The 14,206-nt window shown below is 37.8% G+C and overlaps 1 protein-coding gene across 1 annotated transcript in view; it reads left to right on the top strand.

Moving 5' to 3' along the window:
- NLGN4X (neuroligin 4 X-linked) overlaps positions 1 to 13,203 on the top strand; it is a 264,063-nt gene extending 250,860 nt beyond the window's left edge. Inside the window, exon 7 of the mRNA XM_074983331.1 lies at positions 9,758 to 13,203. Within this exon, the coding sequence (XP_074839432.1) occupies positions 9,758 to 10,607 (850 nt within the window). The 3' untranslated portion in view covers positions 10,608 to 13,203. The remainder of the gene's footprint in view (positions 1 to 9,757) is intronic.
- Positions 13,204 to 14,206: the final 1,003 nt, after the last annotated feature.

Genomic DNA, 14,206 nt, shown 5'->3' with positions numbered 1-14,206 from the left:
TACTAATTTAAGACATAGTGCTCATGGCATTGTAAATCTTTCCAATAACCATTTAATAACAGGATCGGTTTCCTGAAACTGCAACTCTGCTGCAGTGCAGTGAACAGTCTGCTGTAATATAAGGAAGGTTCAGAGATGTCTAGTGTTCTATCATTTGGCAGCTTAGTAGCTCTGACAGTCTTTAATGAGTCCAGATGACATTCTGAGGAGAGCAGTTCTTGCACTCATAATAAAAATATGGAGCTTAAACTGAATGAAAAATAAAATGCTGCAAGCTGGTCATTTTGGTGGCTAAGACGAGACAGAGCCTTTTGTTGCAGTGTGCACCTGGCAGACAGGTGCTTTTGTATGTCTGGACCATGCAATACTGTGGTGACATTGAATTGGTGATAAAATATTTAAGGTGAATCCAGCAACAAGAAATCACAGGCTTTGGGATGGACAGACTGCTCAGGGGAAAACTGACTTAACTGACTGTGTAATCTACATGATGGTGTGTTGTACTGACTGCTGCATTGCATGAACTTGTGACAGGGCTCAGAAGAAGATTTCTCGGTAATTAGACCTTGATTAGTTTTGGATAAAACTGCCCACATACATATGGGATTCAGAGTCTTTGAAAAATACCTCAGAGAAGTTATTATGCAGGATGTATAATTTTTATTTATAATTATTTTATTATTCTTTCCATAGAATGCAAACAAGTCAGACTTATGTTGGTATTTAAGAGCTCCTTCCAGTTCCATCTGTCATCATAACTCATAATTTCAAAACAGCTCCTCTGCCCTGCTGCTGGAGAGATGAGTTTCACAAAATATGCATCCCATTGCCCAGTCCTCTGGCTGTGGGCTTACAATCATATTGTACCTCCTATAGACTTAACCAATGCTTCGGTAGGGTCATTAATCATTTCCAAAGCACCACACTGATTATATGCTCAGTAAATGGAAATGAGGCTGAAATACAAGATCTATTCCATTATGGATTTGCTCCTTTACAAGCAGTCTGAAAAATGGATTATAAGTATGGTCCTCTAGCTGTAAAATGCCAGCTGCACTACAGAAAGGAAACTTTTTGTTTTAACAGAAAATCCAATGTTACTCCATAGAATTTGTCTTTTAGAACAAGAAATTCCCTAGTGGATAAATGGAATCTTAAGCTCTATGACTATATTTGCTCTTCACCTCCAATATATCCAACTGAAATGAAAAGGAGAATTTATTGTGGGAGGGTAAAATACCATCTTGTAGGGTATAAAACCTCAAACAGAACTTATACAGGGGACATATTTTAGGTAACTAGTCTCCTATACACCCTCCCATGTAAGTTCTGTCTACACTAACCCCTTCCTTTCAGAAACGGCATGGTAAAGAGTGAGTTGGGAAGATGCTAATGAGGCGCTGCCATGAATATGAAGTGCTTCATTAGCATAATAGTGGCCGTGCGCTATTCGAAAGCGCCACTTTCAAACTGAGCACTGCCTGTGTAGATGGGGCCTTTTGAAAGGACCCCCTGGACTTCAAAAGCTGTGTCTTCCCCTTTGGTTTTAGAAATAAGGGGCTTTTGAAGTCCAGGGGGTCCTTTCAAAAGGCCCCATCTACAAGGGTGGTGCATGATTCAAAAGTGGTGCTTCTGAATTGTGTGTGGTCACCATTATGCTAATGAAGTGCTGCATATTCATGGCAGCACCTCATTAGCATCTTCCCAACTCTCTCATTACCATGCCCCTTCCAAAAGGAAGGGGCTAGTGTAGCCCTAGCCATACAATTTGAATTCCAGGTATATGCAGCCAGTCTTAATGTATCAGAAGCACCTAATACATTTCAGATTTTGGTTTTCCAGTCGTTGTGCTGCTTTATTTTGATATTATTTTGCTGCTTTGTTTTTGTATCAATGGCAACTCATATTACAAATTTGCTTACTATGCGAAAATAATACTGTAGGTTTCTCTATAGCTGATCCTTAGACATTAAAACTGAAACCCGTTAAAAAAAATACTTTGGACACTGTTCCAGTCCTGGATGACTCTCATGCTGCAGCGTCATCTAGTAATGTAGTGTACAATTACTGCTCAGTTAGTGCAGTGCTCTGAAGGACTGTGCTGTGCTTTTAACTGACGCACACCACCTGCTGCTAAAACCACACGCTGTTTATTGGGTTGACTGCCAACGTTAACTTTGGAGGGTAGGTCAATACTATAAAATCACTAGGTGTCAAAGACACAGCGACAGGCACAGTACTTTTACTGTGTTTTACTTTGAAGTCAGTAACTAAAGCTAGAAAACAAAAAGTGACAGACAAAGTGCCTGTTTTAGTGATGAATGGCTCATGCTTGACATGAACCATGGGAAATTTCAATTTTTTGATTGTCTATTTCCCTTTCAGTATGAAAACATTGTTTTTCAACATTCATTCAGCATCATCTTGGCCTCTGAATCTACTCACCAAAAAGCTACCCCTTGCTGGAGACATCCCTCAAAAACAGGGGGAAGGGCTGTGAAATACATTATAGTATATATGCAAAAAACTGTGTTTGGGGGAATCACAATTATTTATTATATTAATTAACTTACACCATATAAAATATATATAAAAATGGTCTGCATGAGACTGAGATCTGCTTTTTTGAATTCATCCTGCTTTCCTTGTATATCAGTTTTCCCCACTAAATTTGATGGGATTTTTGCCTGTTGAAGGAGTCAGTCAGATCCTTCAGGTTTTATCACATCCTACCATTGTTAGAGCAGTGACAATTGGATAGAAGGGAAAGGACAAGTTTTAAGTTCCACCATACAGCAGTGCCCATTATCATGGTTGTGGCTCCTCAGCCATCAACTTCTGGAGTGGAGACTTGAGTCTCTCTGTCTCTTGACCGGGTACTTTTAGGCTGCTCAGTTTCCAAAACTACACTCGGAATTCCCCAGCAAGTCAAACTGCTTATATGCATGGCCTTCTCCTCAGAGGCTATAACCACTATAATTGTATATGGTTAAGCAAAGACCTTCTATGATTAAGCAAAAACATTACAGAAAGCACGAGAGAGCCCTAAACACATGCTATTAAGCATACCAGAGATCATCCCAGCTGCAACAAAGTCTGTGGTTAGTGAACAGGCTCCAGTTGCCCTGTCAGCACATAGGTTTTTTTCTGTGGTTACAAGTTAATAACACATTTTCCTTGGAACAAGAATACTTATGAAAGTTCAGTGCTTCCTCTAGCAGCCTGGGTCTTTAATTTGGGAATAGGTAACTCCGAAACAATGAATTTCTCCTTAGGGCATAGTTTCAAAAGTTTGCATCCAGAAGAAGAAATTTGCACTTCTAAAGTGCATCTGCACTTGCATTCCTCTCTCAAAAGAGGTATGCAAATGAGGTACATCGAAAATGCAAATGAGGTATAAATTTGCATATTTGACACCTCAATTGCATATTCAAATTTCAAAAGAGCTTCTTTCGAAAGAAGAAAGCCAGTGTAGACACTGCTCTTTTGAAAGTAAACTCATCTTCACAAGAATCCTTCTTCCCTTTATTTTATTTATTTTATTTTGCATGTTTGATTTACCTCATTTGCATGCCTCTTTCAAGAGAGGAATGCAAATGTAGATACACCCCTTTTCTCCCAGGTATTTTTTCCAAAACACACACACACACACACACACACACACACACACACACATTCTTGTCAGGCTCACTTTTTCAAACTTATCTGAAGCTCAAAATGCTTCCCAGGTTTAAATTGGTCAGCTCTGGATAGGCATCAGCTGAAGCACTGTATCCACTTTAGGTCACCAATATATTGAAAAAAGATGCAGAGAAACTGGAAAGAGTGCACAGGTGATCTAATTGGTCAAAGGGCTGGAATGCAAACTGTATGGACAAAGGCTGAAGGAGCTGGGTATGTTTACTATAGAAAAGAGATGGGGGTTAGAGGGGGACTCGATGGCAGACTTCAAATACATAAAGGGCTTTCGCAAAAAGAAAGTTGGAGAACAACTGTTCTCTTATTCTAGTGAGGGCAGGACCAGAGGTTATGAGTTCAAACTACAGCATAACAGATTTAGATTAAATCTCAAGAAATGCTTTCTAACGTTAAGAAGAGTAGAGCAATGCAACAACAGACTGTCTAGGGAGGTTGTGGTGGCTCCTTTCCTGATGCTTTTCAAAAGGAGTCTAGATGGCCAGCAGTCTTGGATGGTTTAACCACAACAAATCCCGTATCCCCATAGGGAATTAGACAAGATGACTTTTGTGTTTCCTTCTGGCTCTATGATTCTGTAAAAGGAAGTGACCTTTTTCTGTAGTGGAGAAGTTGGGAAGCTCTAGAGACTGTAGGGGAAACTTGAAGTGTGACTTATTTGATTGTATCATAGTTTGTTGGTCACAGGAGAGTGCCCTAAGAGAAAAGACATTTGTTCCCCTGATGAACACCTTGTTTAATAGGTCTCTGCAGAAAAATAGCAAAACACATTTCCTAAACTCTATCAAACTTGAAACAAATGATAATTTGAATGAATAGATCTCTCTCTGTGTAGGCCAGACTGGTATTGATGCTTATTATTAATGTTGCCTGACACTTTGCTTTATAAGATATCCATACATATCTCATAGAACTGGAAGGGACCTCCACAGGTCACCAAGTGCAGACCACTGCCCACTGGACAGGACCATGCACCCTCCCTGACTGATAATTTTGTTTTAAAGTCTGTTTGTCCCAGACCCCTAAATGGGCTCCTCAAGGACTGAGCTCAAAATCCTGGGTTTACAAGACCACTGCTTAGACCTTTGTGCTATCACTGAGAGTTGAGTTCCTTTTAGCAGTTATAATTTATTTTGTATTAAAATCCTCACAGTTTCACACAGATGATTTATGTAGTTCTTAGCTTCTAATCTTTTATTTTGTTTGAAGTTATTGTTTGATCCCACCACAGGTCAGTGGTTTGTTTGCTTTTTAATGAAATGCAATCACTGTTGTTTTGATTTAATAAATACATAAAATAGCTTTCAAAGGCCAATAATATTAAGAGGCTGCCTAGCAAAAATGAGAAGTGTAAAGTGAAAGTATCAGTCTTTCATACTCCTCCGCATGTGGCCAAGCTCATTAGAAGGAGGATGTACAACCTGAAAGTCTCTTTTGCCTTTCTATTAACAAAGGGAGTGCAGTATTTTTGCATTTTGTCATCCAGCAAAGTTGTAAAGAGCCACTAACGAATTAAACATATTTAGAATACAAAAGTGCCTGGCATAAGTTTATTATGATAAATAACAATTAATGTGCCCATGTAAATTGCAGTTTGAACAGCCTTATGTAGAGCTCAGTGAGAGATGAAGATATCTGATGAGTTATCATACTATCATTAACACCCACCCAGAGATGATCAGTAGTGTTTCATTGTGAAACCTGCTGTTAGCTTAACTGTTTCCCAAAGCTTTGGCTTATGTGCATGTGCTACTCTTTTGCTCACAAATCAGCCATCACATCATTTCAGAGACACTGCTTTCATGACACTTGAGAAGCAAGCATGTAGGCACTTTAAAGAGCTATGCATCAAGACCTGTAGGTCTGGCCTCACTGAGATAGTGCATATGAATGGAGCATAAAGGCAGGAGTCACAGCTGATAAAGAAAGAAAATGGTGGATGAAATCTCTGTACTCTCCCTCTCTGGAAACACCACAGTTTGAGTCAGGAGAACGACTAAATGATACAAGAGAGCCTATTTTCAGATACTGACCTGAGAGTATTTTGATAGCAGACACTCACTTTGAGGACATGTCTGGTGCAAAAAAAATTTATAGTCAAAACACTTAAAAATAAGTACCATTAGTAGAAAGCCAAAACTTTTCAATAATTGTATTCTAGCAATTGTATGAGCAGAAGAAGATGTCTAGGCTAAAGCGCAAGATTGGAAACTAGGTATTGCCATCTCTGTCACAAATTTTGTAAGGAATTTTGAGCAAGTCACTTTTCCTTCCCGTGGCTTTCTTTTGCCATCTGAAATGCCAGGGATAGTAAATGTAGATATGCATCAAAGTTTTTTCTCATTACATGCATTGATCAGGAAGCATTACAGCGTTTTTTGTTTTTTGTTTTTTTTTCATAAAAACATGGATGAACTGCCAAAATTTCTACCGGCCAAAAGGTCTAATAAAAGGCTAGAATTACAGAACAGGAAGTGGAGGGATAGTGACAGGTCAAAGGTCCAAAGTCAAGTGAATGGTTAATTAGTAGGTGAAAGACAACTATGCACATCCTGGAGCTAGGCACATAAATGATATTATATAAATAACAAATAATATCCTGACTGAATTGTTTTCCGTTTGAGGGAAAGAACTTAAAATCTCAGAAGTCATAATCCAATGCTGCTATAACAAAAACACAATTCATTCTGCTTTTTCCAAAAAAATGAAAGAAGGGAGAAGTTGTCACTTTCAGTTCCTTTAGCAAACACTCATCTGAATGCACACAGCACAAAAGTTTGACTATTTTCACTACAGGTTGATCCTTTCTAGTCCGGCATTCTCTCATCCAGCAACATCCGTAAACAAGCATAATTTTAGTTAGCCGTATGACCACTTACCATGGGCATGGCCAAGGTTCCTGAGGACTCATAAAGTTTGTTTACAGCCACCAGTCCTGGTTCTCCATGTTCTGTGCTTTTATTTAGCTCTAATTTATCTCTAATTATCTTCAAAGGTCCCAGTAAGCAGTGGGGAATTGTTGGCAATATTGTTGCTTAACAATATTGACCTCCTGTGGTCACGCCAGTGCTCTTGTTTGACACCAGTCAGGTCCCCAAAGCGCCGTATTAGAGAGCTGCAAGCTGTAATTAACTTTCTGAAGAGTTTGATGTGTGGTAATTTTCTCTGGGGTGTGTTTGCTTGAACAATCCAATTCTTTTACATGCCCTTCGATATTTTCACATATACAGCTAAGTGCAAAGTTGTATGTGGGACAGGATTATAATGAAGTGTCCCCCAACCAAGTCTAGGGAGTAGCTTCACAAAGGTTATTTTAGACTACTCCCCCCTGTGAGGCACAGGGTAAGAGTTTCCTCATGGGAACAGATCTTCTATCCCCAGCTCGCACTCTTTCCCACTGGCATGTAAGGAATTCCTACCGAGTAGGGCTCTACTCTCCTACAGACTCTCCATCCCTCTTTATTCAGAGTTGGAGGATGGTATAGGAGATTTCCCCTTACTGAACACATAATACAACTTTTTGTGTTGTGGAGAGGGAAAGAATCCTTAGTAAAATCTTCAAATGTACCAGGTCAGTGAGTGTTTGGTTTTTTTTTTGTTTTTTTTTGCTATAACTGTGGTTAAAATTCTGCCCTCTTTTACCCAGTATAACATTAACTCCAAAATGTGAGATGAAGCAATTCATCTTACTGGCATTTTAGCATTTTATGGGTAACATCCTGGCTCATTTAAATTCAATGGCCAAATTTCCATTAATTTCAGAAGGGTCAGGATTTCACTTATGGTCACAGAAGAAGACTGTATATTCAGTTATATACATAAAGGATGGGATGGAGTGGTGAAAGATTGGTGAATACAGGCAGCCCATCACCATGACCTTATGTTTTATGAGATACTGAGTGCTTTCACATCCCACAGGGTTAGTTCTTTGAGCTCAACTAGCTTGCATTGTTGGCTTCATTTAACTCTTTCTGCTTCTACGCAGCAGAGTTATGAATTGGAACAGTATGTGTTTAAGAAAGAGAATAGAAAATACACTGCTGATGTCCTGCAATATCTGTTCAAGGTTTTTGGCTTACTGCTGGGGAAAAATGACTGGTTCTTTTTCATAATCTGTGTACATTTATCTAGGTTTTAGAATTCTTGCTGTGTGTCCAAAAGAACTGTAGTAGATATATTGTATCTGGCCATTGCTCACTTGTCTGGATTTGACAAATCCTCCTCTCTATTCTTTGAGAACAAAAGGAATTCTTTATTTCCTTTTCAAATATGTGTTGGAATTCCTCAGAATGGCAGCACATTGAAGTATTGCTTCGAAAGCAACCACTGTACTTTAGTTCCTGCAAAGGGATAGCAATTAATATGGGCTCATGGTTTGGCTCATAGATACTACTTCAAAGAATAAAATGTAAAAACATCACTTCTGGACAATCTGTCATATAACCACAGCAGACAGCAGTGACGTGATAAAGAATAATATGCCAAAAATAACAAAACAAGATGAGATTCAAAATATTTTTAATTGTGTTTTACTTCATTGAAATAAAAAGTAAGTTGCCCTGATAAGCAGGCAAACAGAAGCATGTTTAGATTAATAAAGCTGAATACCAACCTAGCTCTGGCACTAAGGAATAACACTTTTCAAACAACAAAGGAACTTTGGAAATATTTAATTATCTCACAGGCATCTAAAAATGGTACACAAAAGTTTTTAAAATTTGTAATATTGCTTCGGGAATTTACCTTAACACAAATAAGAACATATTACAAGAAAAGGAAAAAGTTTCCATTTATTTTTGAAAAAAAGATAAATATATATGGAACAGAGAGAAGAAATGTTGGCATAATGCACAGAAGATACGTTATGTATTTTGGGGTGATACATTATAAAGCATAGACAATATGCTTTGCCCTCTGAAGGCCTCACCTGCCTCTTCCATAATGGAATATCTAACTAGTTGTTATACTTAGGTAAAGCTTTCACGTCTCAAATGAAGGAACATTTATATTATTGCTAAAAGATTTGTACCAATTGAAATTAGTATTCGTTTTGGTTCTTCCTTTATTTTCATTTCTCCTGACTAATTTAAATGCAGACATCTCTATTTTAAAAAGTCAGATGTGAACAGGTTAATACCAATTGTTCAACATATTTGTAAAGTATGGGCTTTTTTAATTATTAGATGATGTTCTTAAACTTATAACACTGGGCAGATGGAAGAAATACAAAATTAAATGTTGGGACTATCAGATTTGACATTGTCCCTTTAGGGATCGATTCAGCGCTCCTATAATTCCCCTACCCACCTCCATCCTAAGACGTTTGGACAGGGTCAAAGCTTGTGACACTATATTTAGTAGTGTATAATATACTGTAGTCTCAACTAGTAATTCCTTAATGCAAAAGATAGAAGGATCTGCCTCATACCAATACAAAGCTTATCCCTCAAAAAAGGAGGGCTGCTAGTTGCGTGAAGCAAGGAACATATACAAATAATTAGCAAATTTTATTTTACGTGTATTAGCCCCATGTCACAATGGTTTGAAGTTATTATATACCATTCTTATTGTTATTCTTTTTATTCTTTATTATACTGTACATATTCTTACACACACACACACCCCGAAAAAGACATTAGGTAGTTCCTTAGCTGGTATATCTTTTCATAGTTCCATTGTATTCCCCGGTAGGTTCCTGTTAAAAGTCAGTGTCCATGATAACCCCATGATGCTACCTGATACACAAAGCTAAAGTCAAATGCTCAGCTCCCTGAGCACCTACCGCTCCCACTACTGCAGGTGCTCCGGACCTTTCAAAAATTCATCTTTAGGGCTTAATCCTGGAAGCCAATGCCAAAACATCATCTGATTTTACAGTGAGTAAGATCAGATGTGATTTTCTATTCTATATATAGAGCTCTACTACAATACTTATTTACAATATGGTAAATGTGTTTATAATGGGGCAACATTACATTTAGCTAACTATCTAATTATTGTCAGATAAAGCAGAGTTCATTTCTGGATTGAGTGTAACATTGGTTTGTTTTTCTTGTTGTAGTGATCCAAACCAGCCTGTTCCACAGGACACAAAGTTCATCCATACAAAACCCAACCGTTTTGAAGAAGTGGCCTGGTCTAAGTATAATCCTAAAGACCAGCTTTATCTGCACATTGGCCTGAAACCCAGAGTTCGGGATCACTATCGAGCAACAAAAGTTGCTTTCTGGTTGGAACTTGTACCACACTTGCACAACCTAAATGAAATATTTCAGTATGTTTCCACAACAACTAAGGTGCCACCTCCTGATATGACATCATTTCCGTATGTCACCAGACGTTCTCCTGGGAAGCTCTGGCCAGCAACCAAACGCCCAGCAATGACACCAGCCAACAATCCTAAACATTCAAAGGACACCCACAAAACAGCCCCAGAGGATACAACTGTGCTGATAGAAAACAAGCGCGATTACTCCACGGAGCTGAGTGTCACCATTGCAGTGGGGGCATCCTTGTTATTCCTCAACATTTTAGCTTTTGCTGCATTGTATTACAAGAAAGACAAGCGACGTCATGAGACACACAGGCGCCCCAGTCCCCAGAGGAACACGACCAATGATATAGCGCACATACAAAATGAAGAGATTATGTCATTACAGATGAAACAGCTAGAGCATGATCATGAATGTGAATCACTGCAGGCACATGACACTCTGAGACTAACGTGCCCACCTGACTACACCCTTACTTTGAGGAGGTCCCCAGATGACATTCCACTAATGACACCAAACACCATAACCATGATTCCAAATACATTAACAGGAATGCAACCTTTGCATACTTTCAACACATTCAGTGGAGGACAAAACAGTACTAATTTACCCCATGGACATTCTACCACAAGGGTATAGCTCTGCCATTTCCCCCTCTGACTCCACAAGCCACTTAGAAGAAAAAAGAAGAAGATAAAAGATCATTCACCACTGAACAGCTTGTTAAAAACGATAAGGAAAAAAATAAACACAAACGTCAGTCATTATTTTCTTACTGATCCTTCCCATAGGAACTCTCTGATATTAAAGATCAGCTTCAAACCCTGTGAAATGTGAAACATGTACATTGCTGTTATGATACTGCTTTAAGATCTCAGCCGCTTTGATTGAAAGTTCATGCCAGAAGAAAATCACTGGAAAGGATGTTTTAAAAGTAACAAACAGAAGCAGAATCTTCTGGAACACAAAGCCAGTGACTGTACAGGTTTTTTTTTTTTAATATATGGAATTAAAAAAAAATGATTCTTTATGTGCCATACCATGAATGGCCCGTGTAAAAATCAAAGACATTGCCATGGGCTTTTTTCAGCATAAGAAGCTGTAACCAGAAGGGGGGAATAGGATTTTATTAAAAAAAAGAGGACTATGCAGTAAAATACGTATAGTTCTGTGCAACGAGATGACTTGCCAGCCTGAACTATATTTAAAGAGACTTTGTAAAAAGTGTACATAGCTGTGAGTTAAAAAAGAAAGCTTTTATTGACATTTTCAGTTTGAAAAGAACTTTTAGAGATTGTGCTTTCAGTTGTGACCTATGTGTATATACATTAGTCATATCACCTCTGTTTCCTCCAGACCAAAAGGAGGATTTTCTTCTTAATTACTAGTGGTGAACAAAGACATGAGGTTTTTCTAACATGTTTCATTTATAGGAGAACATGGTGTCATACAGAGAGTACAGTTGTCTGAGTGGCCTGCATATTTGCCCTTACAGGTTGCACAAGTGCATGTTAAAGCATTCTTAGGAGACAGATTTTTTTTCTTTTTTTTCTCTATTTTTCCTTTTATTTTTGTTAGCCTTCATTCAATTACAATTCAGAGATGGATCAGATAATGAAAATTATGATTATTGTTTAAAGGTTGTTGAATTGAACAAGGAAAAACAATACAGTGAGTCCAGTTGTGTAGTTCTTGGTTATTTTAATACATTAGGAAGATTTGGCTTCACAATCCAGTGCCCTGACAAACTCAAAGAAAACTTGCCTCTTGGTCAGTCTTTTATGAGGACAACTAGCTCTATATTCACCAGCAGCTGCAGAAGAGCTTTAACAAACAGAAGAAAAAGGAAATCTGAAAGACAAAAAGGGGGTGAGAGTGGTGAGTTTGGGTTTTTAAAGGTAGAAACGACATGACTGATTTGTACACAAAGAGCTTTTTCACCCAGTATCCCATTACTCTGATCAAGAACATACCTATCTGAAAACACTATTTTTGCTGGTTAATTATGTAGCAGTGACAAAAACCAATCAATATAATTGAGAGTTTAGAAAAGAGGTAGACTGATTTGCTGTGAGTGATTTCATAGGAATATTCTGAACAGTTTCATTGTCAGGAAAAGATTAAATTATTAATCTCCCCTGCTCTCCCTTAACTGGGGAACTAAGTGCAAAACATAGCCATCACTCAAGAGGTTCATCAGTTTAATTTGAATAACGATTTCAGTTGAGAAAACTAGACATGAGTTATTACCTGAAGTTTATTCATATTTTGTCTTTTGAAAGTGATTGCATCATCAAGAGATAGTAACCAAAGATATTTGAACAAAGTTGCTCTGCACTTGAACATGATTATCCCAGATGTATTTTGTATTTTTTATTTCAGCACCAAACTGGGCACAGCACCATCCTATTCTCTGTCCTATACAGAACCTAACACAAGAGGCCTTCTACTTTTGTGATAAAACACTTTGGACTAGCCAGCCCACAAAATGTTATTGTAGTCAATGATACTAAAAATCTGTGGGCTCTGCACAGCTCCTTGCTGTGTATGGCAGGGAAGTGGGTTCTGAAAGAAAGTAAAAATCCATTGTATGACTAATATTGAGTTTTCTGTGTAAGAAGATAGATTTGTTATAAAAGCCAGAAAGTGTTGAAGTGGTGGTCCCAACCTGCACCTAGTGGCAAATGGAAAAATTTCTTCTTCACTGATCCATCCCGTAATGTTTATTACAGCTGACTCTTTACTAGGCCATTTCCACAACCTATGTATTGCCTCAGCTGAGATGCAGTAGTTTATAACTCTAAAAAAGGCAGAGATGCTTAGCATCATAATCAGTTGGGTATATTTGTAAAGTGAATTAAAGTATTTGTTTAGTACTTCCAATGTCTTCTGCTAGCAATATGTACAGTTATGTGTCAGGCTTGTGACATTTGGGTAAAAAAGTTCCTGTAAGTGAATGATTTTAGCTTTTAAACATAATTATGAGCAAGTCAATTTAATACATCTGAATTGATGTATGATTTATAAATGGGAAAGATTTATAGAATCTCCATAGCATTCTATAATAACAATAACAAAATATACGTGGAAAAGAAAAGGAAACAAGAACTTTACCAGGCTTATAGTCTTGACCTTAAGAGGCACGCAGGGTTTAATGGTTTCTTTGTTATTGTTTTGCAATTTTTTTTGTTTTTGCCTTAAGTAATGATAGAAGATATATATGGCTGGACACATATGTATAAACTTTTCAGCAGCATTTTTAATAATAAAATATCACAGTATTTTCTAATGCTTTGTGGAAAGAATTATGTGTTCATCCTTTTTATTTAATTTTTGGCGGAAAATTTTACATGTATTTTTAAAGCCACTTTTAATGTTCCAGATTAAAACATGCCTAGGTATACTGTATAAAAGTATTATATTAACAGAGGTTGGATTTTCCAGGTATTGAGTTGGCATGTGTGTTAACGCTCTACAAGCCTTTGCTTCGGTGAGTGAATGCTAAGCTTTGGCACTCAGATGGTGACAATACTGTAGAAGAGAAAGCTCCGTATGTTTATCTCTATGTTCTATGGAGCTCCCAAACTCTGTTCTGTATGTCTTTAACATTTCCACAGGTCAAAATATTCAAAGGGAATGCATAGCTAAACTGCATCGCATGTAAATTTAAAATGAAAAAAAAAAAGTCTCTCAGACTGGGATACAAGCTAAAACTCTCTGTATGAATTATTACTGCCTCAGTGTCTACAGTGCAATCAGACTGCAGGATTTGCAGACATACCTGAGCTAGCTTTGATCTAGTTAGTTCAAATAACAATGGCAATGAAGCTATGGAAGCACAAGCTATTCAGGCCCACTGGAACCCGAGGCCATACTGTCACAAATTCACTGCTCTTGTTATTTCAACTTGCAGGATTAAGTTATTTTGGAGATATGTCTACGTGTTGCAGTTGCACTTACTGCTGAGCAGATAAAGTAATCATTTATCTCAGTTTAGAATTAGATTGTTGGATTTTTTAAATATATATTTAAAACAAAACAAATGCCATGCCATCTTCCATATATATTACAGGATGAACACTAATGACATCCCCTTTTGTCATGTTAAAATATGTTTGCTACTCATGTTTCCTGTGAGTGGAGTGAGGGATAGGTAGGCTGAGGTGGTGTTTCTAGCCTCTGTTTGCCATAAGTGGGAATGAGTGAAAGAGGAGGGATTACTTGATGACTACCTGTTA

The sequence above is a fragment of the Carettochelys insculpta genome, chromosome 1 (assembly GCF_033958435.1).
Source record: "Carettochelys insculpta isolate YL-2023 chromosome 1, ASM3395843v1, whole genome shotgun sequence".
Classification (NCBI taxonomy): domain Eukaryota; kingdom Metazoa; phylum Chordata; order Testudines; family Carettochelyidae; genus Carettochelys; species Carettochelys insculpta.
Note: the sequence above shows the minus strand (reverse complement) of the source record. Positions and strands in the feature narration are given on the sequence as shown.